This window comes from Pempheris klunzingeri, chromosome 7 (genome assembly GCF_042242105.1).
Source record: "Pempheris klunzingeri isolate RE-2024b chromosome 7, fPemKlu1.hap1, whole genome shotgun sequence".
Classification (NCBI taxonomy): Eukaryota; Metazoa; Chordata; class Actinopteri; order Acropomatiformes; family Pempheridae; genus Pempheris; species Pempheris klunzingeri.
Window position 1 is genome coordinate 27,225,618 of NC_092018.1, and position 27,582 is coordinate 27,253,199.

General features: G+C 42.8%; 1 protein-coding gene across 1 annotated transcript; it reads left to right on the forward strand.

Moving 5' to 3' along the window:
* The first annotated feature begins 1,711 nt into the window (after positions 1-1,711).
* Positions 1,712-27,316, forward strand: LOC139204121 (transmembrane protein 132D). Its single transcript, XM_070834088.1, has 9 exons — positions 1,712-1,814; positions 6,951-7,827; positions 14,966-15,103; positions 19,563-19,755; positions 21,750-21,893; positions 24,805-25,010; positions 25,285-25,549; positions 25,720-25,911; positions 26,000-27,316. Exons 1-9 carry the CDS (start codon positions 1,742-1,744, stop codon positions 27,314-27,316), a joined length of 3,405 nt encoding a protein of 1,134 aa, XP_070690189.1. The 5' UTR covers positions 1,712-1,741.
* Positions 27,317-27,582: the final 266 nt, after the last annotated feature.

The following is a 27,582-nucleotide window of genomic DNA, read 5'->3' on the forward strand; positions in this document are numbered from 1 at the left end:
TGCTCGTGTTCTGTTTCTGGAGGATGATTTATTTCATCCTACCGCTCCCTGTTCCGGAAACTTCCAGAAACAGAGTGAGTTAGCATCACATTCATGCAGTACCTGCACATGAAAATATTATACGGATACATGCATGAATATAAATTCTACTCATCAGCTTCGGTGTTGACAAAAAGGGCTCAAATGAGCTGAAACCCAATAATTTCTGATGCAACTGGGTTGCAAGGGATAGCCAGCAACTCACCTTTGGTTTAGTTACAAAGAAACTCTGCTTAACCATAAGAGGGCACTAAAAATCCACCTGATGCTCTCAACCATTCAGAGACAATTAGAACCTAAATATCACAGAAATACCTTTAATTATTTATTTATTTATCTATCAATTCATTCATTCATTTAGTTTTGATGGATCACATGCAAAATAAGCTGTAAAAGTGTTCATGTTTGGTTCTATTTAAAACATGAGAAGAAGATTCCTGTTTAACCAGTCTTCTAAATTTTGAATGAACAGTAATAATGAGTCGAATGTGATGCAATCATGTCCTAATTAGTCTGATTTGCCTTGGATGAATTAAAAGTATGATTGCTGCAGTGCGGGCGCTCCACCAGTCAAGGTCTGACAAGGTTACATTTTCCTTGGTCTGTGTGTAGAAAATCATCCGTAATTTGGGGTGAAGAACAATAAACTCACACTTAAACAAGGCAGAAAATTGAGTGAAATTGTGCTGTAGACAATTGTTGAAATTCAGAGGAAGTAGCAGTTATTTTCCCCAAATGGTTTCAGTCCATTTGGAGGTGGATTGTGGCCTCCATCACCAGAGAACAATCACTAGGTGAAGGAAAAATAAATGATGTTGTCAGGAGACCATTCATTAACTGATTCATTTATTTTACCAGTGAAAAGACTTCACTCTTGTCACATTTGCGTTTTTTCGACTCTACTTTCAAAGATATTTCACACAAAAAAGATAAAAAAGACAAAAGATGAAACTGATGGTAACTTTCCACTACACCCATGCTTCCAATTACTGCTGCAGAGCATTTACCCGCCACAACAGACTATAGGCTACGGGCTTTGCTGTCTGTTAACTGGAGGTCATCATGCAATCAAGAGCCACATTAACAGATTAAATGATCAGAAATCACTAGACACTAAATACGTCACGTTTGATCATTTCTTGTGACATGACATTCAAACCAACGCGGGGTTAATCCCACCAGCTGCGTACTGGACGGGGCTTCCTGAGCGGATGAACAGTGACAGATGATGAGTTTAGTGCCCTGAGGATTGCGCACAAGACAGTCAGTGATCTGCTAACAGCCGTTTAACTCCGCAGAGTCCCGGCAGACTGGGAGACCGACTCAATCTGCAGGACTTATTGGAGATAATTCACTTGGAGTCGTAATATTGATCGAAACGGAACGTACTCCGCCGCACAGTTTCAGCTCGACGCTCTCACTTCTTCTGACCCGACACAAAGTCTTCAGGAGAGACATCCCCAGGATCGTTACGCACGACTTTTACGCACAACCTGCCGATGAACAGACCTCGATGCGCTGTCCACGTTACCTGCAGCGCGGACTACACCACGATTTCTACTCCCACAGGTGTGATTATGTTAAGTGAGCGAACTGCAGAGATGGATGAACGGATCCGCTCCACGATCTGCTGAAACGCGACCAAACTGGGACACGGACACTGGGAACTTGCCTGGAACAGCGAGCCGCGCCGGGTGCCAAAATGAGCCTTCACCACCAGAGCTGGAGGATCTTACAGATATTCTTTATAACAATTACAGCAGTGCTCGCACAAGGTAAGTGACCTGGGAGTGATTGGTTGTGTGCTTCTATGTATTTAAATGAAACTGCCCATCAGGGATAAGTGGACAACCAGCTCATGCCAAAGTGCAATGCATTAACCCGAAGCCTGTTGGGACTGTCGCTATTTAAGCATTCATGCTGTGTCTACACTGTGTTTAATGAAAACAAATGATAACCAGCGAGCTGTTACATGTCCTGTCCATCTTGTGCACATGTTACTGATGGGAGGTGGGCCTTCTCTCAGCAATGCCATGCCAGCAGCAAAACAGCCTTTGCTATAAGTCTAAATAATATATAAATGTCCTCATTTGTGCCACAAACTTACATCTTAACCCACAGTGATACAGCGCTCCAGGGAGCCTAACGTCAACATATGTGTCTTACTTGAGGTGTCACAGCAGTGAGTGGGACATAAAACATTGAGGATGAAATTGGTGAAGGGTAAGAGACTTGATGAGCTCATAGTACAACTTGATCAGTGCCTTAATGCGTGATACTTCAGGAGTGCTCCCTCTTGTATGAGGGTAAGGCAAACAAGAAGCAGACACTCTAAATTCCCAACTTTGCTAATGAAAAATAGGAAGACGGAGAAAGAAAGAAAAAAAAGCACATTTACTATAAAGCCTATAACTGCCTTAATAGATGGCTATTTCCAGGGAATGCAGGCTGGCTGATTTATGTGGATAAAAAGATGACAAAAATTGAGAAATTGTGATAAAACAGATTTTTTAAAGCAGCTTTAAGAGTCTCATTGGACACAGCAATCCCTACCAATCATGGCACAAGCTTAAGCCTCTCTCTCCCTTTCTCTCTCTCTCTCTCTCTCTCTCTTTTTATCTTCTCCATCCTCTCACTACACAGACCCACAGAGCATTGCATCCTATATAATCAGTGCTACATCATCTTTGTGGCTTTGTATAAAGCACTTTCTAAAGCATGTAGTGTGAGAGTGTAATGCTGTCAAGACTGGAAAATGAGATTTGACAGATAAGAAGTGTTTGTAGTCTAACTTTTATCCTGGAAAATACATATGACCAGGCCAGTTATGCAGCCTGGCTTTTGTCAGCACAGTGATTCACTGTCATGACATGAAGTAAACTGCACAGCAACAGAGTCTTGATCACAGAACATGAATATACTGTAATATACTAAGTTCTGAACACTCTATTGACTGATCATTGAAATTTGATAAGCATGAAATCAGAATAGGTATAAGGGAACTACAAATCTTTATGATTTTTCATTTAATTGGGACCATGATACTCCATGATGATAATTAGGCCCCTGTAGCACACATGACATTGTTGCACTGGCATGTTTCTACGTCTTCCAGACCTTTGCAGACTCAGATTTTCACACTTTGCAGATGACGTTTTGATAATTAACCACAAATGCAGAAACATACTTAAACTTTAGAGCAAAAAATCCTGGGCGTACTAACAGCTTGTCTTTCCTCTGCCGTAAGGTGCTCTTTACCTCGCAAGATGACGCGTCCAAGTGTCCCACATGACTCAAATCTCTGTACTTAAGGACCAATTTATTAGCAAGCTGTCAGATCTCAATGAGACTTTTTGGTGCTTTAATGAAGGTAGATGTATTGGAAAGGTCAGCCACTCAAAAGATAAAAACAAGCTGTGCTAACATCCATTGCGAAAGAAATGATGTCCTAAATTAATGTTATAAGCATCTGGATAATTGCCAACACTTTCTTATTTCAAGCATTCATAATCAGTGTACTGCTAGATGTATGACCTCTAATGGTAACATAACAATTTGTTCAAAACCCTTTAGCAGACAGCATGAGAGAGAAACTTTCAGAATCAAACAGCTGTTTTAATTTCTCAATTACTGATAAAAATTCAGACATCCATTGTTCTTCTTCTGTGATGCTGGTGGGAGTCGACTCACTCCTGCAAGCTGTTTTGCACATATGGTAAAAGTCATTACCGCCCATTAGAATTCAAAATGGTTGCTTGGGCTTTGTGCATTTTAATAGAATAATATAAAGATTGATGACAATTGGATAAATAATGCTGAAAGACAAGCACGCTGAAAGGGAGTTAGCTGACATGGCTGTGAAAAGATCTTTTTTTTAAATATTGAGCCTTGTGACAAACTGCAGGGCAAAATGTAGCTCATTATGTGCAACAGTGTTTTTATTAAAACTGGTGATGAGAAATGAAGCCTTAATCCCTAAACAAACGTTCAGTTACTTAGATACACCACAGAACAAATCTCAGTCACTCTACTTACTTTCCATTTCCATTTTAATGCATGACAGCGAAGCTCCTATTGGAATGTATTTGCTTCTTACAAGTGGCTGAACTAACACTAACACAGCACAACCGAGGGACAGTGCACACATGAGAAGCTCTATTTCAAATGGTCGCATATTCATTTTGGAGAGAAAAGGAGAGAAAATCCCCACCTGAAGTTAATTTTCTGCTATCACTCAAAGGTACAGTTGTGTTAGTTTTATATGATGTGTAAAAAAAAAACTCATGGATTTAATTTCATACTACAGACATTTGCAGTCGGACACAGAAAGGGATGAACACAGATTTGATGAGCAACATGTCATCTAAACCCTGGAACAGAGGGAATCATCTGTTGTTTTCCTCATAGAAAGCACTTAACCTACATATTGTGGAGGCAAAACTAAAATCACGCACCAACGCTGGGCATTTAGCATGTTCAGCGGGCAGCAGAGCAGTCTCGGAGAGGCGGCTTTTAGAGGTGGTTGAGGCATCTGCGCGGCAACGCTGATGCTTTCTGACTCAGCCAAGGAGGAAGAGAAGCTCAGGGTCTTCAAAATGAGTGATTTGAGAGGCTGGAACAGCTGGTACAGCGGATTTGCTCTCATGTTTATCAGTTTGAGGGCAGGACTCTCATCATGATGAGAGGACCGCAGAAATAGAGTTTTGTTTACATTGGTTACTTGTCAAATATTCAAAATATTGGCAAAGGAGGATGCATCTCGTTGCCTGCCACGAAGCCTAAACAAACAACAATCTCTGCTACCATACTCACAGATAGATTGTGTGCCATGTATGCCCCATTTAAATGGTCTCCTTTGGGTATTATGAAATGAAAAAAACAAGAGGAGCACAGATGACCCATCAAACCCAACTGTAAAGGGATGAGCTTACATGTGAAGTACTGTGCTGCTACATTGGCGGTGCATTCTCCCTCCTGGAGACAGTGAGCCAGTTTATATTTACTCCAGCCGGAGCTGCTGCCAGCTCTGGTATTAAACTGCACATCTGTCACTGCGGCCACTGGTAGGCTTAGCCAGGGCAGCCCCTGTCCCCAGCTCCAGCCTCTCGTGCAGCGTGTCGCCCACTCGGAGAACATGACAGACACTCTTGTCTGCATGTGGAAGAGACGGAGAGAGAGAGAAAAAAAGATTCTGTTGTCTTCCTCCGAGGGCTGCTGGGTTGACATGATTGTGACACATACGGTATAGTTATTGCTGTGTGAACTGTCAGGCCATCATGACAGGCTCTTTGCAGGGGTGGATGAGTGAGGATGAAAAGCAGAGGAGGCCGTGATAGACAGACCTGTCAAATGCCAGCAGCCATGAGGGACATGACGACTGATATGGATATAGAAAAGCTCCAAGCCTTCCTCATGGATAAATAGCAATTAAGACCACAGTCAGAAACAATATGCAGCAGCCGATGTCATAATTTCACGAATGCATCTCAAACAACTAGATATTATCTCTTGTGTATGACGTTGTTAGTTCCGGTGTACCAGTGGAATGATTTGTTGCCACTGAAGCTGTTTTTCACTCTGCGATACTGTGCTGTTAACGCTGCTTCATCCATTTTGTCATAATCTGCAAAGTAAACACCAGTGTTTTTGTTCTTAATTCACCAAGTAGGGCAATTAGCCACCAGATAAACAGTGCCCACTCGGGTCAGCTGCTGTAATCTTCATAATTCTATCAAAATGGACATTTAATGAGGACACACGATGGCCTGGTGACCTCTGCCTCTGCTCGTTTCCACTAAGGCAAACGTTTGCCATTAAGCTTTTAAACCAGATCAGAGTATATTTATGCTGCCGGTTTGTTTTTACTCACCCACTCTATGATTGGTATTTAACAGTCAGACAGTAATCCTTGTAATCATTGTACTCACATACTGTCCAACACAAAGCGAGCACATGCATAAACACACACCTTAATGAGTACTGTACATATTTTCAGATCAAATATTTCCATTAGATTCTTTGTTTCGGTATGATTTCATTAGTCTTTTACTTCACATACTGATGCTCCACCATTTTTCATGGAGGATCTGCTGGGTATTCACAGCCTGCTGACAATCTGAAAAGCCATTTTAATCCCAGGTTTTGATGGCTGATTTCAACCTTGTGCCAGGTGAAACTGGGGCAGTGGAAGGAAAATTTGGAAATATAACATCATAACAGGGCGATAACAGGACAGGACAAATATTTTCAAAGTAAGACTTAACATGTTGGATCACTTGATACTTACAGCACATTTTAGTAACCATGTGCTAAAAAGTAAATGATATAGGAAATGAATTAGTATTTTTTTTATTTATTATCTCTGTGACACGATCGCTACCTGGATTATGATCAAATTATCAGAGCCTCGTTTAACACTGTTTAATATTTTGATATTATTTGGTGATGAGGGTGTTGTAGAGGATTAAAAATGTTGATACGCCTATGGAGGGCTTTGCTTTTTTACAAAGTTAAAAAACACAAGGTTAACCACCAATCATTTTTGTACAGTCCCTTTAGAAAGCCACAGAGTTCAACTCCTGCTCCGTCCCATCAGTTGCTGCTGCCTAAAACACTCTTAAGCTCCTCTTGTTGTAATTTACAATATTTCACCTCCGTGCTCTGTTACAGGAATTTTAAGGTTAAGCTCAGAGGCCTTTTTAATGTAATGCCCCACTCAGTTGATCAGTTGGCCTTAGCTGACTTTTGTGCTCATGGAACACTGTTAGTATTTCTCAAATGTAGAGGAGAATTGAATTCCTAAATTCTGTTTTTGTTGCAAATCTAATTCTAGCTGCCTAGAAATGTGGTGCACTGATATATTCACATGGTTTCTCTGCAGCCTAGTGTAAATCTCTGTTTTTACCTCACAGATTTGAGCAGTAAAGAGCTGATGGACAGTAGGAGCCCAGTGCCTTTCCCTATCTTCTTACCTGTCAACTACGAGGTGCGAGATGCTGACTACCTCTTCCTAAAGGAGGCTGGGCAGGACTTCATGAGAAACTCCAGCATGCAGAGTCACACGCAGCCCTTTGTTATCTTAAGATCCAGCCGCCAGCCAACTGTCAACGCCAGCTACGGCACTATGTCCACAGAGCAGGTTGTGCCTCTGGATCTGGTCCAGTCTGTGCAGCTTTTCAATGCTCCAGAGGTCTTTACCTTCAACTGGAAAATCCAGGCCTTCGTGCTGACCCCTCGTGTTTTCTCCTCCAAGCCCAAAGTGCGGGTGCTCTTCTATGTTGCGGGGAGGGACTGGGGCAGAGGAGAAGGAGCCGTGGATGAGCTACCATGTGTGACAGTGTTTGCTTTCTGGCAGACCCAGGAGGTGAGGGGCTCCTGTGCCATAGGAGGCGAGAGGGGAACCTGCATGGCGGAGCTTGCTCCTGCGTCTGGCTGGTTTGCTCCGGGGTCAGAGGGCACGAGCAGGGAGAGGCAGGATCCTTCTGCTGGGAACCCTGTGGAGCTGTACTACCAGGCACAGCCTAAAGTCAATGGGAAGTGTAACTCGGTGGATGGAAGTCGTTGGGGAGGCTCACAGCAGCAGGCAGAGTACGTTCCCGTTACTCCCATGCAGAGGATTGGCAGCGTACGTCTTCTGCAGGTGCCTAAAGGGATGGCAACGCTTTCTCGGCTCAAGCTCGGCAATGCCATTGTCATACGGACATCCTCCAAACCGCTGAAGAAGACTGACATCGCCACCTTCTACATACTCATGGCCAGCTCTGCTCAGCTGACTAACTTCACTCTCAGGTAAGACGTGGTGGAAGGTGTGTTTTCTGCTGATTTACAGCACGTCGTGGTCAGACTGGCTTTATTGTAAAGATGTATTAACCTTACTTTGAGGTGGGGTCCTGCCATCATCTCAGAGGACTCTACAATTCCAGTAAAGTCCAAGTTAATTGGTCAGTAAGAATTCATATGGAGAGCTGTTCATTAACAGTATAAGTCCTCTTCTCTAAATCTTGCACAAATCCTGTGCCATCAGAAATAAGGGAATATTGGAGAAAATGAAATTTTGCGTAGCTTATGGCATTCCTGTTAAAATGATAAAGGGTTAACTGTCTTCCCAGGAACAGGGGAAGGTTATTCGTGTTAAATTAGAAAAATACATGAGTGAGCACAGCCCGATGACATTAAGGGCTGTTTCTAGAGTGGTAGTCACCGAGGCTGACATAAAAAAAAAGAAAGAAAGAAAGCGTGTAGCGTGTGACTCATTATGGCTCTGCTTTAAAGAGTATGCTCGAGATCTGTGTCACAGCTAAACCTATATATGACAGATCCCACAGATAGGTACTGAAGATGCATGGAGATCATCCACTTATTATCCACTGGAGGAAAAATACCGCTGAGCAAAAGAAAGAAAAACAAGATTTGTTGGCTTTCTCCCAAGTTGTCAGTTTGCTCAACTCTTCAAGGTGAAATGATGCAACGCGGGAGAGTGGCACGTCAAAACTGGATTTGAATTAAATGCTCCCGTCTTTCTCTCACCGTTTCATTGATGGCTTTACCGTCGTTTTACCTTCTTATTATCGTCATCCAGATGGAGATGAAAGGGAAGCACGTTGCAGCGTGGCTAGATTTTGCCGAGGTTAGCTGTCAGAGCAGACAAGTAGAGATTTACTCTAACTTGATTAGAGGCTGATTTTTAAATTCTTATTCTATACACTACCTGCTTTACTCCAAGGCACTGAATAATGGACTGCCAAGAGGTGTGAAATGCTTTTTCTTTCCTGACATGTCTTAGTTATTAATTTTTTTATTTCTTTTTTAGATTTGTATCATGAGAAAGTATGTCGTAAATCCCTCTGTCACATGTCGTTTGGTTTCACATCATGTGTTAAATGATAGCGTCTACTGTATGTTGCTGTTTGCAGTGTTGTCGGGTGATGTCCAGTGATGCATGCTGACTTAAGAGCTGGCTCAACAAGAGAGTCCTTGAGGGAAGCTAATCCGGAAGCGTATTAGTTCCAGGACAATAGTTACAGTCAAAACTCTCCACTATAGACAATCAATACTTCCTGAAAAATATAATGGTGATTTCTGATTTACTTCCGCCTTGACTTGTTCATACATGCTTCAGCGGAGGTGAGGAGGGGAGGAGACAGTCAAGGATTATTAATTCCTTTTTCGCCTGTTCCAGCCTTCATTCATTTAGACACTTACTCAGATCAATTGTGAATGCTGGAATAGGTAAATATTGATTGAGCGGACAGCTGTGCATGGATGCACTCGTCCCCCTCCACAGGTTGCGTCTGCCGAAGTCTCGATATTTTTCTCAGGTATTCAGCTTGTTTCTGGGACGTGAGGCTGAGGCTGTTTCATCCAAGATTTCACGGGTTGTCTGGATTTCCAGGAGTATCTGAGAATCGTTAAATTGCATTACAGGCCTGCGCGTTTCTGTATTTTAAAGGATTTGACTGTGTTCGTGAATAAGTTGGTTGGTTTCCTTTTCTTTATGTCTCTTGATTTTTGCTGAAGCAACAAAGCCAAAAAAATTTCCACTCTTCATTCTGTCACTTTTAATACATGTTGCTGTAATTCTTTTAGCCTCGCCATAAATTTCTGAACAAAAAGTTCAAGTATTGCCTCCCTGCTTAGTTGTGCTTCCCGTTTTGTTTTCTCCTCTCATCTCCTCTCATCTCCTCTTTATAGTAGTTTTGGCCAGTACACTATGCATTGGTAACTAAACTCTGAAATTCATCATTCATTCATCATTCATTTCTGCATCCTATAAACATGATAAAATCCTCTAACTCACATAGTCAGTAGCACAGTGCTACCCTCCCTCAGCTTATCAGCACATTAACAAGCCCTGTGCATCCAGTCCTCAACAGCTGTCTTTGTGCTTTATCACTGTCTGAATGTCCCATTAAGCTTTGCTTAATACTCTCTCATCAGCATGATAAACCTGTATTGATGTATTTAGCTGGAGTCAAGGGACATACAAATTTGAAGTCAATTGAGAAAAAGACACGCTGCACCTGTCCGTTCCAGCAAAATGAAGCTGTCACTCTCAGCAGGAGTTTGATAAAGGTCATAGATAAAGTATTGTAGCACCATCGTCACACGCCCCCATGAAGGGTAATTAGATAATTCCGTGTTTGCTCAGGAAATTGAGTGCCGTGAAGTATGAGCTTACAGTTTTCTCTTTTGCTTCCCTCTCAACAGCTATTAAAAGTCAGCGATGAAGCACAATAGTTTGTCTTGTTCTGTGAGTTTTATTTAAAGGCAGCATTGTGGCAATAAATAAACCTGAGCCTCTGTATCAACAGGACACCGTGTCACTGAGCTCCTCAACGAGGGAGCCTGATCATTCATCTGTGTGACAAATAGGACTTTTACATCCATTTTAGTGCTGTGGTGCCCGCCATCTGGCATGAGTGTTGGCATGAACATCTCCCCAACTCCCTAAACTGCTCCATAAGTACGATAAGCACGTTGCTGATGGCTGGCCATCAGACTGGCTAAACGGTGGGCATTTGCCTGCATAATTAACGATTGCATCTGTTTCCGAATGCACTGGGGTTCACCGGTGGTACTCTGGCCCCAGGGTGATGCATTCACACAGCCAAAGATGGGAACACAAATTATATCAGGGAAGTAATTAGAAACCCTATGTAGCATCTCGACGGCAGCCTTGGTGATGCAATGCATCTGGGCCAGGCTGAGCTCACACAGAGAACACAATCTTGGAAGTCTTTGATCAGACTCAGTCTCTGGTTCATTGTGTTTTATATTTGCTTTTTTGAATTGTCTCATTGTTTTACTTTCTGTGGTTGGCCATCGCTCTGTGATCTTTCAAATACATTTAAAGAAAACAGCACCCCACAAATAACTAAAATAAGGGACGCGACTGAAGAAGGCGAAGGGCCAACATGTGCTGCTTTGAGTGTATTTGTATTTGTGTGTGTGCCTGTTTGTGTAAGAGTTAGCATGCGTGTGGCAGCATTTGCATGTGCATGCCCGTGTGTGTGTTTTTTGTAAATGAAGAGTATGTAAAAGGTGAAACAACAGTGCCACTCACGCCTTGCCTGGTCAGAAGTGAGATGGATGGCAGGTGCAGCACCTGAGAGCTGCTTTTCTCACACACTGTCAGCTTCAGTCTCCACAGCTATCCATCTTCTCTGCCCTGGTGCCTCCCCCTGCCCGCTGCCTCCTCAGGGCCTGCTAACCAAAGCCATGGACACTGGTTCCTTCTCCCAACCACTCAGAAGTAAAAACGCCTCTTCCAGTCGCAGGGGATGCTCTTTTCCCTTTTTTTTTACATAAAGGGGGCTGAGAGAGAAAAAAGGACTTTAGATAAGTCTTCTTGTTACTGTCACTTTTTATTAGATAAACTCTGCTCCACTCTGCTCAATACACAGAGGTGTTTCATCACAGCAGGGCATGCGATTCAGAAGTCAGGACTAGAGGAACAGTCCTCCGAGGTTTTCTCATTCATACACTGAGCATGCCATCCTGCTTACCTCATTGATTATGCCGGATTAAAGGTTTCCCCCATTGAACTCAAAAGATCGCACTGCACTTACAGTTTAGCACTAGTAGAGCAATTATACGAAGAAATGGGAAAGGCAAGATAGGGAAGACAGCGCTATGATGAAAAAAAATCATATTGCAATTTGTGATAAATCTTGCATGTGCAATGTGTAATGCATCATATGACATGTTTTGGTTTTTTTTGCCTTGCTAGCGGCATGACCCTAGGGATGGCAATCTCTGTGTAACGTTTGGTTCACCACATTTCTCTAGAGTGAATATCTCAATAACTATTGGCTGGACTGCAATGAAATTTGGTGCAGAATTTTCTGCTTTCCAGCACATGAACCCTACTAATTTCTCTGATCTCTTAATCTTCCATCTAGCGCCATCATTGAGTCGAAACATTTTAATTAGTCCAATACTTTGATTTATAGCCAATTACCTGCAAAAGTAATGTCATTCATATCAGCCTCAGTGGTACTTTGTGTGTAAAGCTAATTAGCAAATGTTCCCTTGCAGAATATAGTCAACATATTTGCTTAACACCAACAACTCAACATTGTCAAACACTGTAATGCTGCACGGAGCTGCTAGCATGGCTGTAGATCAGTGGTCGCCTCAGTAGGTGACACAGCACCCTCGGGTACCTTGAGGATGAGCCAAAGGTGCTATAAGCTTTACTTCTGTTCATTTATTGTGTGACATGCATATGAACTACTTTTATGTCATGCTTTCAAACATGTCAAACTCACAGCTCACGGTTGCTTGAATCTAAGCCCATCAACAGAACTGACATCAGACACAACGCCGCTTGGCTAACGGCTTAATGGACAGCTTTGTGCTGCTTGTGGATGATGGACATCCACTATTGTGGTATTCTGGGTTCCCAACATCACACATGTGTGATGTGAGTCTCTCATCCTCGGTACACACGGAAACAAGACAAGAGAATTTAAACTTTGAAGAAAATGAAATAAATACATTTCACATAATTTGTATTTAATTTGTATTCATTATTTAGTTAAATACTGATCTGCAAATCTGCCGAGCACCACATTAATTCTGAGTGGTTGTGATGGGCCTATATGATGAAACCTGATGATAATAAAATGGATGCTACAGTGACTGCACAGAACAAAACACACAGGCTTAAATATCTTCATCTTCCATGATGAAAAATGCAGCTGACTTCAAAAATTCTGAAATTCAAACAGCTGGTATGAAAAGTAATTGTAGCAACACAAACAATTAAATTGTGCCATTCCCTTATCTCTATCATTCAGCCATTAACATGGGCAACATTTATGTTATCGCCTCATCTTTCACCTTCCTAACCAGAAAGCTGTGGCCTCTTCACTTCACGTATTTCTCTTTGCTCATTTAGCCCAGACTGAGTGCTTATCCCCTGTGTTGTTGGCTCTGCTGCCTCCTGGGAACCCTCTGACTGATAACAACAGACTGGCCAGCCCTTTCTGCTCGCTACTGTCAGCCCCTCTGATGCACAGCACACAGAGAATTTAGTTTCATTTATTTACTACCACAGACAGTGTGCAACACCTACAGGATCTGGCTGCTTTTTGTGCTTTATTTGATGGGAACTGGTAAGAGACAGAAGTGATTTAATAAGCAGGAGTGTGTAAGGCCAGTGTGTCTCCTGAGACACGTCTGCTGTAGTAACCTGTGTGTTAATTGGTAGAGAGTGAGGGGTTAGAGGCTTCAACGCGACTACCTGCTTAACGGTGCATCCTGTAATATAGCCATTAAGTGTCCACAGACTCTAAAACATTCAGCTGTGTGCAATCATGACCAAGACGCTTGCAGTTGTTTTGTTTTTAATTTATTTTCCAGCCAGTCACAGTGCCAAAGGATTTCACCTTTTAGCCCTCTGCTCCCTGGTTGAACGTGTGTTAATCAGATGATCCAGCCGCTGTTGTGTGCAGCTGGAATGGAAACCACCTCCTGGGTCAAGATGGCACAAGATTAAAACCACTTTTCAAAAAGACACTGCTCAGACATCCAATTTTAATTGTGACCTGTGAGCTCTTGGGTCACGAACGCCGCGAGATGAGCCAAAACCGTTCTTTCTGAGGAGAAGGGACAAAAGGGGGACCTTTCTCTGCCTCAGTCCTGTGGCTGTGGCCGCAGATCACAGTGTGGCTCTGCAGCAGAAAAACTCTGTGCCAATATCAGCGGCCCTTTGAGACGCTCCCGCCGGAATACATATTGGACGTGCAGATGTTGGCGCAACAAGAGTTCACACATAGAGCACATGCACACACGAAAAGTACCAGACGTGCACACAATACTCGCCAAAAATCCATTAAGATGCCATTGTAAATATTTAGAGATAATGCGTGTCGGTGGACTGTTCCGTTTCATTTTGCAGAGCAGGGAGCAATGTCTTGTCTTCTATTGCCTGGGTTTCAAAACCCCCAGGCCAAAGCAGCAGAAATGCCCAGATTGCTGTTGCTCCTATCACAGATTACACTTCCTCAGAGACTCATAATGCGCTCAACACTTTGTTTATCTCAAAGATTCAGAGATAAACCACACAGCTTTGCATGCAGATGAAAACCAAAGAATTACACATAGATGTTGCTCTGAACTGTTTAAGACAACTTGTCTGAGCTGTTACTGAGTATTCTGGGAGCCTTATCAGAGCTTTAGGCACATAACAGAAGGAGCAATACTTTTTTTTTGTTGCATTTTTACATGTGTGCTTCCCCCAGCCTAACTTGATCGCCATTCTTGTAGGAGAATATCTCATTAACATTTGAACTTCTGCAAGCTGCTCGTGTTGGGGAAACCCGCCGGGAAGGTCTGCATGTTCAGCTGCATAATGCTTCCCATTTACAAATTAGGGGCCAGGAAAACTAATGATTCATTAGTTCAGTTTAAATAATGAGTGTACATAAGGACGAAGAGAAAGAATAATGTTTTCTCTGCTGTTTCACATGCACATAAGGGGGATGTGGCTGCAAGTAAATAAATGATTTTTGGCTTCTTCTTTTTTTTTTTCGCAATTTCCTCCAGTTTTTTGCTTTCATATGATTGTTCTCTGAGTCAAATAAATATTCCTCGCTGTTCTAAGTGTGAAATATTACTTACTATATTCAAGGGTGGCTTAATGCTACTGAAATTCAGGATTTATTGTGAGAATGTAAATTAAATGCGGTATACTGTACTCCATATGAAGAAACTTTTTAAGTCTAAATCCACTATTCACACTCAACAATCTCCAAAAGGTGCGAAAAATGATGATCAGAAAGATGGTGTTGTTGGTTAACTGCTCACATTGTATATATCAGTTAAACTTGGGAAAAATAAGCATTCGTTGCCCCACCGGTTGTTAGTATTTGTAATGTCACATCACCACATTCTTGACCTTTTCGTTTTTGACTTTTCACAGAGCGACAGTAAAGAAAGGTGTGACCTTTCGAACAGCGACACCCAGTAACTCTTTACTGTGGGACATCACTCTGGATATGGACGCAGACGGAGCCATCGCTGTTATTTGTGAGAGGAAGGCTCCCATTCCTGGGAAAAGGCAAGTCTGTTCCCTCCCCTTTATTCTACATGCCACTTTATGCTGCCTACTGTATATGTGTCTATTCTGTTGTCGCTGGGATGTTTATCACATATTTAAAGGCTTAAATTGCTGTTGTTTGAATGGACAAATAACACTCCATAGGCCCAGAGGGAATTTTTTCAGCTCCAGCTGTTATGAGTGGCCCCATTGTAATATATGACCTGCAAAGCATATCAGCATTTGTCTCTGCACCTGTGAAGTAAAGACAAACCTGTACAGCACAAGCACGACAACGGCTTACTGCAGAGGCTGTGCAGTGTCCTGAGAGGACATCTCTCATGCTCTCTAAGCACAGGTTGGCGGCAGGTGCTCCTCTAAAGCTGCCTCTTGTAAACAGCTATTGCTTTTTGCCCTTTATGGCCCACATCTCCTCTGTGCTTTAATCATTTCCAAACATTTACCAGCCATGCACGTCCATGCATTCCTAATGTGCAGTAAAACATGTTTTAACCTATGACTTATGCTGCTGGTTACAGCAAAACTGCACTGAACCATTTTCAGGCATAACGCTAAAACTATTTACATTACATCTGCGGCCTGCTCTGATCTAACTCCGATTACTTAACTTGCCCCATAACCACACTAAAGGGGGCTACGCTCTTTCCCAAACAAGCAGCTTATCTCAGTTGCCCTGTCTCGTTCAGCTAAGGGCGGCTCTCTTTCATCGAACTGAGGTGAGTTAAATCATATAATGCCTCCTGGGATTAGAGAGCACCTTTTTATAAAAAGGGCACAGGACTTCAGCCACAGCCTCCTCTGTCTTGCACGGCGGCATCTTACCTTGCTGCCACAACAGTAGCTTCAAGTTTAAACCTCTGTGTCAGTTCTCTTATATTACATAGGCTACAACCCTCTTACAGCTAACTGAAAAATATAATACAGCAAAACAAGACCTATAGGCTACGTTCAGACTGTCGACAAAAGCGGCCAAACTCTGATTTGAGCAGATCTTGGTGTTTCTTTTCAGAATAGTATGAACAGCACAAATCACATGGAACTTTTATATGTGGTCCTGAATCAGACACAGGAAATAACAAACACTCTGAAATAATGAATGAAATCTGTTTTTGTACAGCCATTCATGCCACGATCCCACCACTCCTGGGTAGCGGCCAGTGAACTACAAAAAGTCCTAATTAAAAATCTCATCATCAGTATTATCAGCTCATGAATTCAATTTATAAATGAAACTATAAACACTGACCTCAGCAGCCTTAACGTTTACTTCCGTATGACAGCGTGCTGCGTGTATTATTGTTCCTCTGAACAGAGCGCTAAGCCTTCTAGTGTGAACGTAGAGTTTAAATGACAGCTCTGCTTTGGGCTACATGCTAATATCACTATGATAATATGCCCACAATGACAATGATAACACGCTGATGTTTAGTTGGTACAACGTGAAATATTTAGACAATTTTAGTTTTGCATGTTAGCATGCTAATGATAGCACTTAGTTTAAAGAAGATGAAGACATGAACAATGACAGTGTCCCCTGTAGACTAGTCAGCATAATGAGTATTAACGCAAGTATTATGCTAATGAACACTAAACACAATGTAAGCCTACAGCTGAAGCTTGTAATGTCATTAGTTTAAGAAATATTTAGCTAAAAATCTCCAAAGTATTTGGATTTTCAACCAGGAGATATGACACATCACATATGGCACATTTCACATCACATTTCAACGTAATCTATCCAATAATTTAGGAAATATTTCACTCAAAACCATGAACTTCAACCTCATGTTGGCAAAAAAAAAAGACAAGTTAGGGGATTCTCAAAGTCATTAGGATGAATCATCTGCGGACCAGGAATGGATGTGGATATTTCAGTCTGGATGGAAGCTGTGAAGTGAGTGACTGACAGTACTGTGGCTCTAGTGAGGCTGATAAGTCATCCAGGTGAGCTAATCCAACCTTCAGAGAGTACTACTTATGTTGTTGTTATGCACTTGATTTACATTTTTTTTTTTTGCCATTCAAGCTTGCCAGTGCCCCCAAAAACCAATCCATTGAGATTTAACTCAAATAGTAAGATTATTTCTGCCTCTAGAGCAGCTCCAAGAAAGGCTTGTAAAACTAAAGCTCTAATCAGTGTGTGAATAGCTGGAAAAGAGCAGGCGTGTATGCTGCCAACTTTTTTAGGGTGAAAAAAAAACCCCTAATAAAAGTAGACATGGAATTACATTTCTCAGTAAACTTTGCTTCACTATAATATAAAAAAGATGAACTTCAGTACAATAAAAATTCCTGAGTCTAAACGTGCGGTTTTGTGACACCGACTTGTCGGAGGTCAGACAACAATAGACACAGCGTGCTTCAAACAGAGCCAGAACACTGACCTTATCTGTGCTCGTCATTATTGGTTTGACCTCATTAAGTTGTTTCCCCCATTTGGCGCGGATTATGACATTGTTTATCACAACTTCTTTATGGGTTAACATATTCTTTCACTCAGTCATTTCGGCTAATCCTCTCTAAAATGTCATGAAACCAGCAGAACCCCTGCAGAGTGTCTACTATCACACCACTGTGGGGATTTCATTCTCTGACTTTTTGTCTTACTGGCTTTAGTGAGCACTAAAAGTATTTGCTGTATCTGTACTTTAAAGCTTTTTTTTATCCTCTGTTGCGAGCAGCTTGGTTTGGATCTTAATATTAAAGCACTGCAACACACACAGACAGACTGCTGACTGTAAACAAGTTCCCCTGCCAGCTTCACAAGAATGACTGAGGGCATGAATAGCAGAGCAACAACCTCCTATCTTATGGATATCTGTGTTAATGCATACTTAAGGGGATATAGACATGCTTATGAGAGTCAAGCATATCTTGTTTTGATATTTGACCAGAATTCCATTATTATCTTTTAATCTCAGGTCTCTGAGCAATATGCTAAGATTATTCAATTACACTAAATCTCTGTCTTGCCCTTAATAAGGGGCAGATATAATGTGGCACCGAGTGAGAGGGGGATACAGAGGGAGACTTTTGTATCCTTTGTTGTTGAGTTTGGAACTTAATGGAGGATTAACAAAATATGATTTGCAGTTTCTCCAATTGTTGCGGCTTTAATGCAGAGAGGCGGCTGGTGTGCAGCCCTTTAGAGGTCATTTCCATGCAGTAAACAGGACTTACTGTGTGCCTGCACAGCTCTGACACAGATATATAGAACACGTGCACGCAGATGCATAGAGTCTGATAATGTCCATGAGTGTATGTGCATGTTTATTGTGTTTTTGTCCACCAATATATCTTTTCCATTGTTCAATGCAGTGCCAAGAAATAGAACCCAGGATACTAACCTGGGCCATGGGAGAAAATTGAATCCATGGCTAGGACACTCTGTTCTAGCTGGCATCACTGAGAGGCCATTATAAGTTACAAAGGCGCATACTTTGTTGTGTATGCAGGATGCCCCTGTCCTTGGACTACCTTTTATTCAGTTCCCATTTAACAGTGCCGGCAACTCAAGGGTAGGGCCAGCACGGAGCAATTCAGCTTTATTCTTTTTTTTTTTGTTTTAGTTTGTGAAAATGCCTGGAGATGCAAAGCCCTCCACAAAGTTAAAAAAAAAAGGGGATTGGGTCTTGTCGCAACTACTAGGATCACATCCCTCTCCTAAAAATCTCCACGCTTACTATCCACAGGGCCAAAACTCATCTCACTATGAATTCTGAGCTGGATGTCTCCAAAACACCAGTCTGAATATAATTATCAGGTTTTTTTCCACTTTTCTTTCAACAGTCCAACCGTCTCCTTAATATAAAGTACTTTCAGTAGACATTAAAATAATGACTGCTATCAGACATGGTCATTGCAGCATATATAACACTTACTGCCTTTGCATCACACAGTGAATGAGGTCTTATTGATGCATACAGAGCAGTCAATATGTCCCGGCGGCTGTACACTTTAGTCTTATTTAATGCTATTTATCCAAAAACTGTCAAACACCCTACTGCAAATTGTGACTTAATTAGACAAAAGACACAATAAAAGAGAACCCCATGTCATGTAATTTCCTTTGGGTTCAACGAGCCCTGGGTTTGAATCTGCACTGGCTTGTCCTGCTCTGAGAGCATAGAGCCACAGGCTGAAGTGCAGGATAACCTGCGGTATAATCGCCGCACTTTTATTCAGACATGATTATCTCTACAGGAATTGAATTTGTGGAGAGAGAGTTTCAGAACCCTGTGGGGAAATAATCATATTAGGTTTGACTGGTTGTGATGGAACGATTCTGTCTATCTGCTTCTACTTTGCATTACAAAGAAATTGAAAGAATTAGGTCCCTCACAGAACAACACACAAATGCAGCGCTTCTAGCACCAGAAAATTTGTTGCATTGGAATTAAAGACTGCTATGTATTGTATGGTATGCATATTTTTCTAACCAATCCCGCTTCCCATCCAGGCTGGAGAGCAGTCTGCTGGAGGTGCTTCAGATGGATTTTGAAGTGGAGGAGCTGAGCAGTCCTCTCGACAGTCAGGTGATCATATGGAAGCTGGAGCTACCATCCGCGTCTAAAAACGTAGCCAAGACCGAAGGAGCCATGAGGATCTATACCACTCAGAGAGACTTTGTTGGCCTGGCCCCTCTTGTAATGGTGAGTTAGCTGACAGCTTCCATGTCACACATAATCATTATTAAAACCGGCATCGATGTTACTGACAGCAGCGTTTCCAATAATGCCAGCACTCTTTCCTTTGAGCGTTGGTGCATGAAAATATCATAAAATGCACTTTGCTCTGATCCATTCCTGTCTGGTTTGCATACACAGAAGGCTGGATATGCTTTGGATTGTTTAGTAAATGGGTTCTATTTTGAGCAGAGTGTGACCTTGTGTTGTTGACTGTCAGATAGCTGATGTCTCTCTTCTGTGTTGTTCTGTTCTGTTCTGGCGTGCAATATGTGGTCATCCTCTCCTCCGAACAGCTGCTTCATGTGCTTCTATTTCGGTGCAGCGGGCCTCTTTATCATGCTACCTCTATAATTAATCCATGACATAACTTCCGCCACTAAATAGGGAACATTACACAAGAGTGTACACCTTTTTGAAGTACAATATTGAATCTGAGTTAAGGGTCAATGACTTATTAGTGCGCCACTGATCGCAGGAAGGACAATGACAAAGTGTTACATTACACTCAAACTACCTCTCTTTCTGTTTCTTAATATTTGTTCAAACACATATTATTGATGTGCAATTCATACAATTAGAAGTTGAAAATGATTATACTTTGTTGTACTTTTGGGCAGTATGCTACCTATATTTCACAGTGCCTTCTGCTGCATTTCCATCATAAAGGTGGCAGAGTGCTGGAATTTATGAGGATATGCTACAGTGTCCTGATTCGTGAATTTGACATGGTTCATCTCTCTTGTGGATTAGAAGCCGACCTCAGGCAGAGAGCCAAACACGAGGAGATTTGATGGTTGGCTCGAGGGAGCATTATCACTGACTGATCACTCTTAGCCTTGCTCTATGAACTCCAGCTAGTCCTGCTGCTCAATACTTCTGTATAATGGCAAAAGCCACACTGACACAGGCTTCAGATCCGTACTTTTTAACTACATTGTACTGACGATTAAAAAAAAAAAAAGATGTTCAATTATTTCGGCTTCATTTAAACCAGTTTTTACAGTCGAGGGACTCATATCCATCTGCTTCATTTTCATACTCTGAGTGGCCAAGTGTCGCTTTAAATTTGATTCAACCGATCGTTCGCAGAACTTGACCAGGCTGCGCTCCACTGCTCTCATACTAATTCACAGACACACACACACACACACATGATATTTAATTATTTCAACTTCATTTAAAACAGTGTGTTTTTGCAGAAGACACATATCCATCTGTTTCATTTTCATGCTTTGATTATTCATGCATGCATACAAATGCACACACACACACACACACACACACTCACGCTGCATTTATATAGCATTTTTTATCCAAAGTGCTTTACAACTGGCCATTCATTCACACACTCACACACATACTCACAGACTGATGGAAGCCATAGACCATGCAAGATACTGGCCTAACCACGCTGAGCAGTTGGGGCTCAATGTCTTGCTCAAGGACACTTTGATGTGGACAGGGGGACCCAAACAACCAGCCCTGCAATTAATCGGACACTCTGCCCTACCAGCTGCCCTATTTAATAATACACAGCGCATTAAAGAACAGGCAGCACAGTATATATGCAAAGGTTATTCTTAGTTCACGTCTGAACTCATATGAGGGACATGCCTGTGCAGAAAAGTCCAAGATTAGCTCTTACTTCCATGTGGTGACCTGGCCATCACGCAGCCTTAACTCTGCTCTCCCCTGGCTTCCCAAGAGGGGATCGGCCTTCATACCTCATCAGGACTGCTGAGTCACTCAGTCACACTTCATCGCCCCCGTCTCTCCTCCCTTCTTCCGCTACTTTCATCCTGCAGTGCACCTATCGCAAAAAAAACCTTTTGCAGCACATGAAGACATGCTAAATGTCTAAAATGTAAAATCAAAGCATTGTGTGTGTGTGTTATTATTCAGTGTTCTATGGAAGTAATATGTCATGACTTTGGCTGGTTTTCCATGCCTCTCTGCAGGACACAGAAATCCTGAATACAGCCATTCTGACTGGAAAGAAGGTGGTGATGCCTGTGAGGACAGTCGCTGTGGAAGAAGATGGAGTCGTCACTGATGTGTCTGACTACACAGACTGTAGCTCTACTAATGACGATGTACTCAAGGTAGGATTTGCTCCTTGTTTCATGCCTCCACACACTGTAGTAGGAGAACAATAACCTTTGGATACACATTTTTAGTGTCTTTGGTTCCAAACACTCCAGTGCGGTGGTTTTATTGTAGCGTAATAGGCCTCTGAAGGCTTATTCATAATGGGAACACACTGACAATGAAAAGGTAAGAGGTGAAATTGCCCTGAATTATTTCCTTTTATTCAAACTTTCGCTGCATAAGTATTGGATAAACAACATTCAGTCACAACGGGCAAATGGCAAAAAATGAATTTAGCAGCAATAAATAGAAGAATATGAGATGTTTGTGTCTTGTCTGGTTTTTGGAGGGTCTGCTAAAAACAGGCTCTGTAGGGGCAAAGACAGAGAAGTTGTACCAAAGTCACCTTTGCTCTCTGCCTCTTTTCTCCGCTGTAAAACAAACTATTAGCTGGAGTCTGACAACATCGGCCATCAATCACCCCGACAATGAACAGCCACTGAGCTAAATCGCTCACCACAAATGACCTCACAGTCTACCACTGTGCTCCCATCCCGTGACTTGTCCCTTTTATCCTGTGAACCTGAGAACGGCTGACTGCCAAAAGCCGGCTTTGTTTACTGATGAAATTGAAAGTCAGGCCCCTGGCCCCTGAGGTCAGAGGCTGTGAATGTATTTACTCAAGGGTAAAGTGAAATCGTAAACAACGAATAAAGAACATGCAGTGGATTCCAGCCCTCTAATACGTTTTTTTTTTGCTGGTTGAATGTGTCCCAAAGCAGGTTTAGCAGGTTTAACTGATGTGTCAGGCTAATAAATAAGTGTAGTGCTCTGTTCCGAGCTTTGCTCCATGAGCCGATTCACTGTAAAGGATATACTGCAAGTGCACATGTATTAAGTGCAGATGGGTGTCAGTTATAAGAAAAGCAGGATTACCCGTAGAGGTCAAGAAAGTGGTTGTGGCCTAAATCATTCTTTTCAACCCTGTAATGCAGCTGTCTTTGCTGTTGTTCTAAGCTTACTGTAGCTCTTAGTGTATTTGCTGACCAGAGAGCAGCTTCAGTCACAAATATTCCCTTTAATCTTCTTAGTCTAACAGCTTGACTCAGATATCTTTTCTCTTCTGGTGTGCCTGAAGAGTATCAAATCTGCTATTGATAGATGGGGAAGGATTTATCTAGAATGGATAGCTCATGTGACAAAACAAAAGCAAAACAAAGTCTAATCTGCCGTGATGGAAAGGTTTTTCAAATATGCATGAATGATGGAGAGACTTAAAATGTGCACAGGCGTTCTCTTTGTCAGCTCAGGATTGAAGGATTGACACTTGAACACTTTAAGCAGGGACATATTGTGCATAGATGTCTATTAAGTTGATTAATCAGGACTTTTTATGGCGTGGTTTGGCAATTTGACTAAGTGATTTACATCAAGCCTGAAGTCACTGTCATGCTTGAACTGAATTTGCCCTTTTGCAATAGATATCTATTCATTCTGCAGACTCATTAAAACTTTTAACTTTAATTTGCTTGTTTTATTTGCGCACACACACACACACAAAAAAAACTCCAGTCACCTTAGTGTCAGTGAAGTGTGCCTTTCATTTATTTTCTAATTCCTGGCTATCTTTAATACTGTACCCAGTGATGAAAGTCAAATCCCATTTTAAATAAACATCTATTTTGACACCAAAAAACACTGAGGGATATTCTTGGCTGCAGAATGAGATTGTGACTAGGATGAGTGGGCGAGTGACAAATGGAAATGGCATTCCCTTTTAACTGATGTTTCAGAATAATTTTTGAACATGGCTCATGGAAGTTCAGCGGAGCTTCTCTGAAAAAGAAGAAATGAGCAAAGTGTCTTAGATCATGGATGACTGGCTGGCTGCCTCCACAGCGAACTGAAAAAATGAGACGGCTTCACTGAAACTATATCAGTCCTTGTCTATTGTTCCATAGTTGCATTAAATTCTTTCCAAAACAACTGATCATGGGCATAGTGCTACATATTGTAAATCTGCTGTTTGGATATAAATCAAGCATAGGATTATTTGCAGAGGCGAGGTCAGAACATTTCACTTAGCAGCAAGGATGACACATAGTGATGTGGCCATTCTGAGGCTTAAGCTCTGGCTATGGGTGCGTGACGACTGACGCTCAGATGCAACGATGACACAGGATCCTCTGAAAAATAGCATGTCGCACATCCTCTAGTTAACTGTTGGGTTCAAACCATTGAGAGCACTATTGCTATTCGTATTCCTCCTTAGGCTATCTGTCAAAGTCACTGTTTTTTTTTTTTCCTTTTTCACTTCCATGTGCACTTCCAGGGCCTGGTGACTGAATTCCAATGCGGCATTCATAATCTCCTTTGTTTAAAGCAGTGTCTGTGTTGAGAGGACCCAGGAAAACTTCCCGACTCGTGTCTCACAATGTCCATGAGTCCTTTGAGCAGTCGCCCAAACTTGCCAAGGTCACCTTTGAAATTACGGTGTAATGAATGCATTTGGTTGTGAAGGACTGATGTTCAGAGCTGCACTACATGATATTTTGATTAACATAAAATTGCAATGCTGCCTCTTCCTAACGCTTCGGACCGGTGATCATCGCAGTAGTTTATTACAGCCAGCTGACATTACTATGGTGACACATGCAGTGTGAAACTGCCACAAGGCCATTCGTTGTTGTAAGAATTGCCTATTTGTTAAAATAGTGACTTTTATGAGAATATTTGATTATTTTTTGTCATTGGTTTGATGACTAACTTCTCCTTCATTGACAACAGTCTCATTCTGAGCTTGATATAGATTGTTTACACAAGCATACTTACGCTAACTCTTTGATATTATCAGGGAAATTAAAATGGTAAGATATTCATGTTGTGATGGGTTGTTCCCTGTATGTATCGTCTCCTCCTATCCAGGTGTCGGACAGGTGCGACTATGTTTTCGTGAATGGCAAAGAGACGAAGGGCAAGGTGAAGATGACGGTGAACTTTACCTACAGCTACCTGAGTGCACAGCTCGAACTGACCGTGTGGATGCCCCGACTCCCCCTCCAGATTGAGGTGTCAGACACAGAGCTGAGCCAGATCAAAAGCTGGAGGGTACCCATACTAACCTCGAGAAGGTGGGACACACAAACAAACCATTCGTTTAACATAAAAACTCCCCTCATTTGGTTTCTAGATGGGATTTCTAAAAGCGTTCTTTAGCCCATACAAATCCAAATCATATCTCTCCAAGGGTTTAGGGTTTTGATTCCATTATGTAATGTACAGCAATATCTCAATGTGATCCAATCAAGCAAAGAGACAGGGTTGAGTGATTGGAGTATAGCAGGTCAAAGCGTCTACTGTGTGACAGGTGTGACCTGCATGTGTGTTTTTGTGCTCCTGTCCCAGAGCTGGCTGGAACAGTGAGGAGGACGACAGGAAGGGAAAAGGCTGCATGCTGCAGTTTCAGCACGCCCTGGTGCGGGTGCTAACTCACTTCATGGCAGAGCAGCCGGACCCTCGGGAGCCTAAGGCCTATTTCCTGGGCTCAGATTGGCAGGTGGATGTCACAAGACTGGTTCGATACTTCTTGAAGGTGGAGGACCCTCGAGTGGCAAGGCTGCAGGCGGGACGGGTGCTGTCAGGACGAGACCTTGGGACCACCACCATCCAGGTGATAAACTGAAACACTTGCTGACCAAAGTCATAGCAAGAAATAACTTGATTTAATTTACATTAAATTGGATTTGAGTGCTCTAAGGGCCTGATGAAGTGAACTGGTCGTGGTAAGGTGATACAGTCTGAGGCACCCTGATTAATTTACTGTGTCTGATTCTGTGACAGGTGTTTTCTCCTCTGTCTGATGCAATCTTGGGTAAGACAACTATCAAAGTTGTGGATGACAAAGTGACCATCACGGAGTTGGGGGTCCAGATGGTTACAGGCCTGTCCATGACTTTACAGCTCAGTCCTGGAAGCAACAGAGCCATCCTGGCTACCACGACCACACAGGAAGTTCTACAGAGCCCCAAACAGGTAACAGTTTCGATCCATTTGAATCTCTCAAAGACAAACTGTAGATTAAAAGCACAATTACAGTTTCTCCTACTTTCCGTTCCTTCAGGAAGCTTTGGTCAGTGCCTGGGTGCAGTTCAGTGATGGTAACCAGACGCCTCTTGACATTTATGATCCTGCTTTCTACCGAGTGATGGTGACGTCTCTAGATCAGGGCGTGGTCTCAGTGCAGGGCACACCTCCCACTGTGGTGGCAGAGGGTGAGGGCGAGGGAGTCCTCGTCAGAGTGGAAATGTCCATCTGCGAAGCCTGCCAGAAGTCCAAGCGCAAAAGCACTGTAGCCGTGGGCAACGGCAGCCTAAAGGTCAAGTTTCAGCTGAAGAGCCGGCGCCCAGACGGCAATACCAGCAGCACTGTTGGCAGCAGGGACAACGGCAGTGACTACGGGAACGACGGGGGGGAGGTGGACAGCAAGAGGACGCAGAGGAAGCCTTCCCAGGATCCTCCACTGCGCAGCTCCACGTCTGATAGAGAGGAGAGTGCCATGCAAAAGATCACAACCACAATTAAATCTACAGAACGAACATTCATAACCAGCGGCAGCCTCGGAGGAGTCGGTAAGACCGGCAATTCAGGGAAACCCAGCAGTCCTACCAGTGTGGTGAACATCAGCATGATGAGCAGCCCCAGTGACAGCAGCAGAACATATGGCTCAGACAATATGATAGTGGAGGATATGAGCAGTGTTAGCTTTACTAGCACCGTGAAAGCCCCTGGGAACTTAGTAAACTACAACAACTTTCCCACCAAGGTGGAGGTACCTGGGCAGGACACAGCAGAGATAGAAATTGGTGGTGAGGAAATGTTGGCCAATAGGCCGCTCACAGACTTGGAGATTGGCATGTACGCCCTGTTGGGTGTCTTTTGCCTGGCCATCCTGGTTTTTCTGGTTAATTGTATTTCATATGTTGTTAAGTTCAGGCACAAGAAGCCTCCCTCTCATGGCCAGGAGCCCACGGGGCACAGGCATGACTGGGTATGGCTCGGCACAGACGCTGAGCTGGTGATGAGCGTGCCAGGAAGTCCCGTCCAGCAAGACTCCCAGACTGCAACCACCGTCATAGACATTGGGCCTGAGAAGACTGCCTCTCTGTCCAGACGGCCCAGTTGCCTGGCCTCTGTTACAGACTCTCCTATCAGCTGTGTGGGCTCCCTCAGGAGCAAACCTATGCATACCGAGTCCCTCCACTCACCCACCAGCAAGAGAAAGCGAGTGCAATTCACCACATTCTCCACTCTGGAGCGTCAGCATTCGCCTCACCTCCCTCCCAGGGAGAATGGCCATGGCATCCACTGGGTTGGGAAAGAGGACAGTTGTGAGGAGGAACCCCAAGTGCCCATTGCAGAGCCAGGGGACCAGTTATAATACAGAACCTGATCAGACCTCACATGTACAGTAGATGTGGCTTTGATCACCTCAATGCCTTTGTTAACTCCAATAACTGTCTACAATATGTGATTTTGGAATTGCCCTCCTCCACATTTCATTACCTATCAAGGCCTTTTACGTGTACATGTACTGTATATTAATGTTAATATCCGAGTGTGGATGCGTATGGTAATGTTTCAGATGGCTGAGCAGATGGACTCTTACACAATGTTTAAAGCCACCAAATGTTAATGCTGCATGTG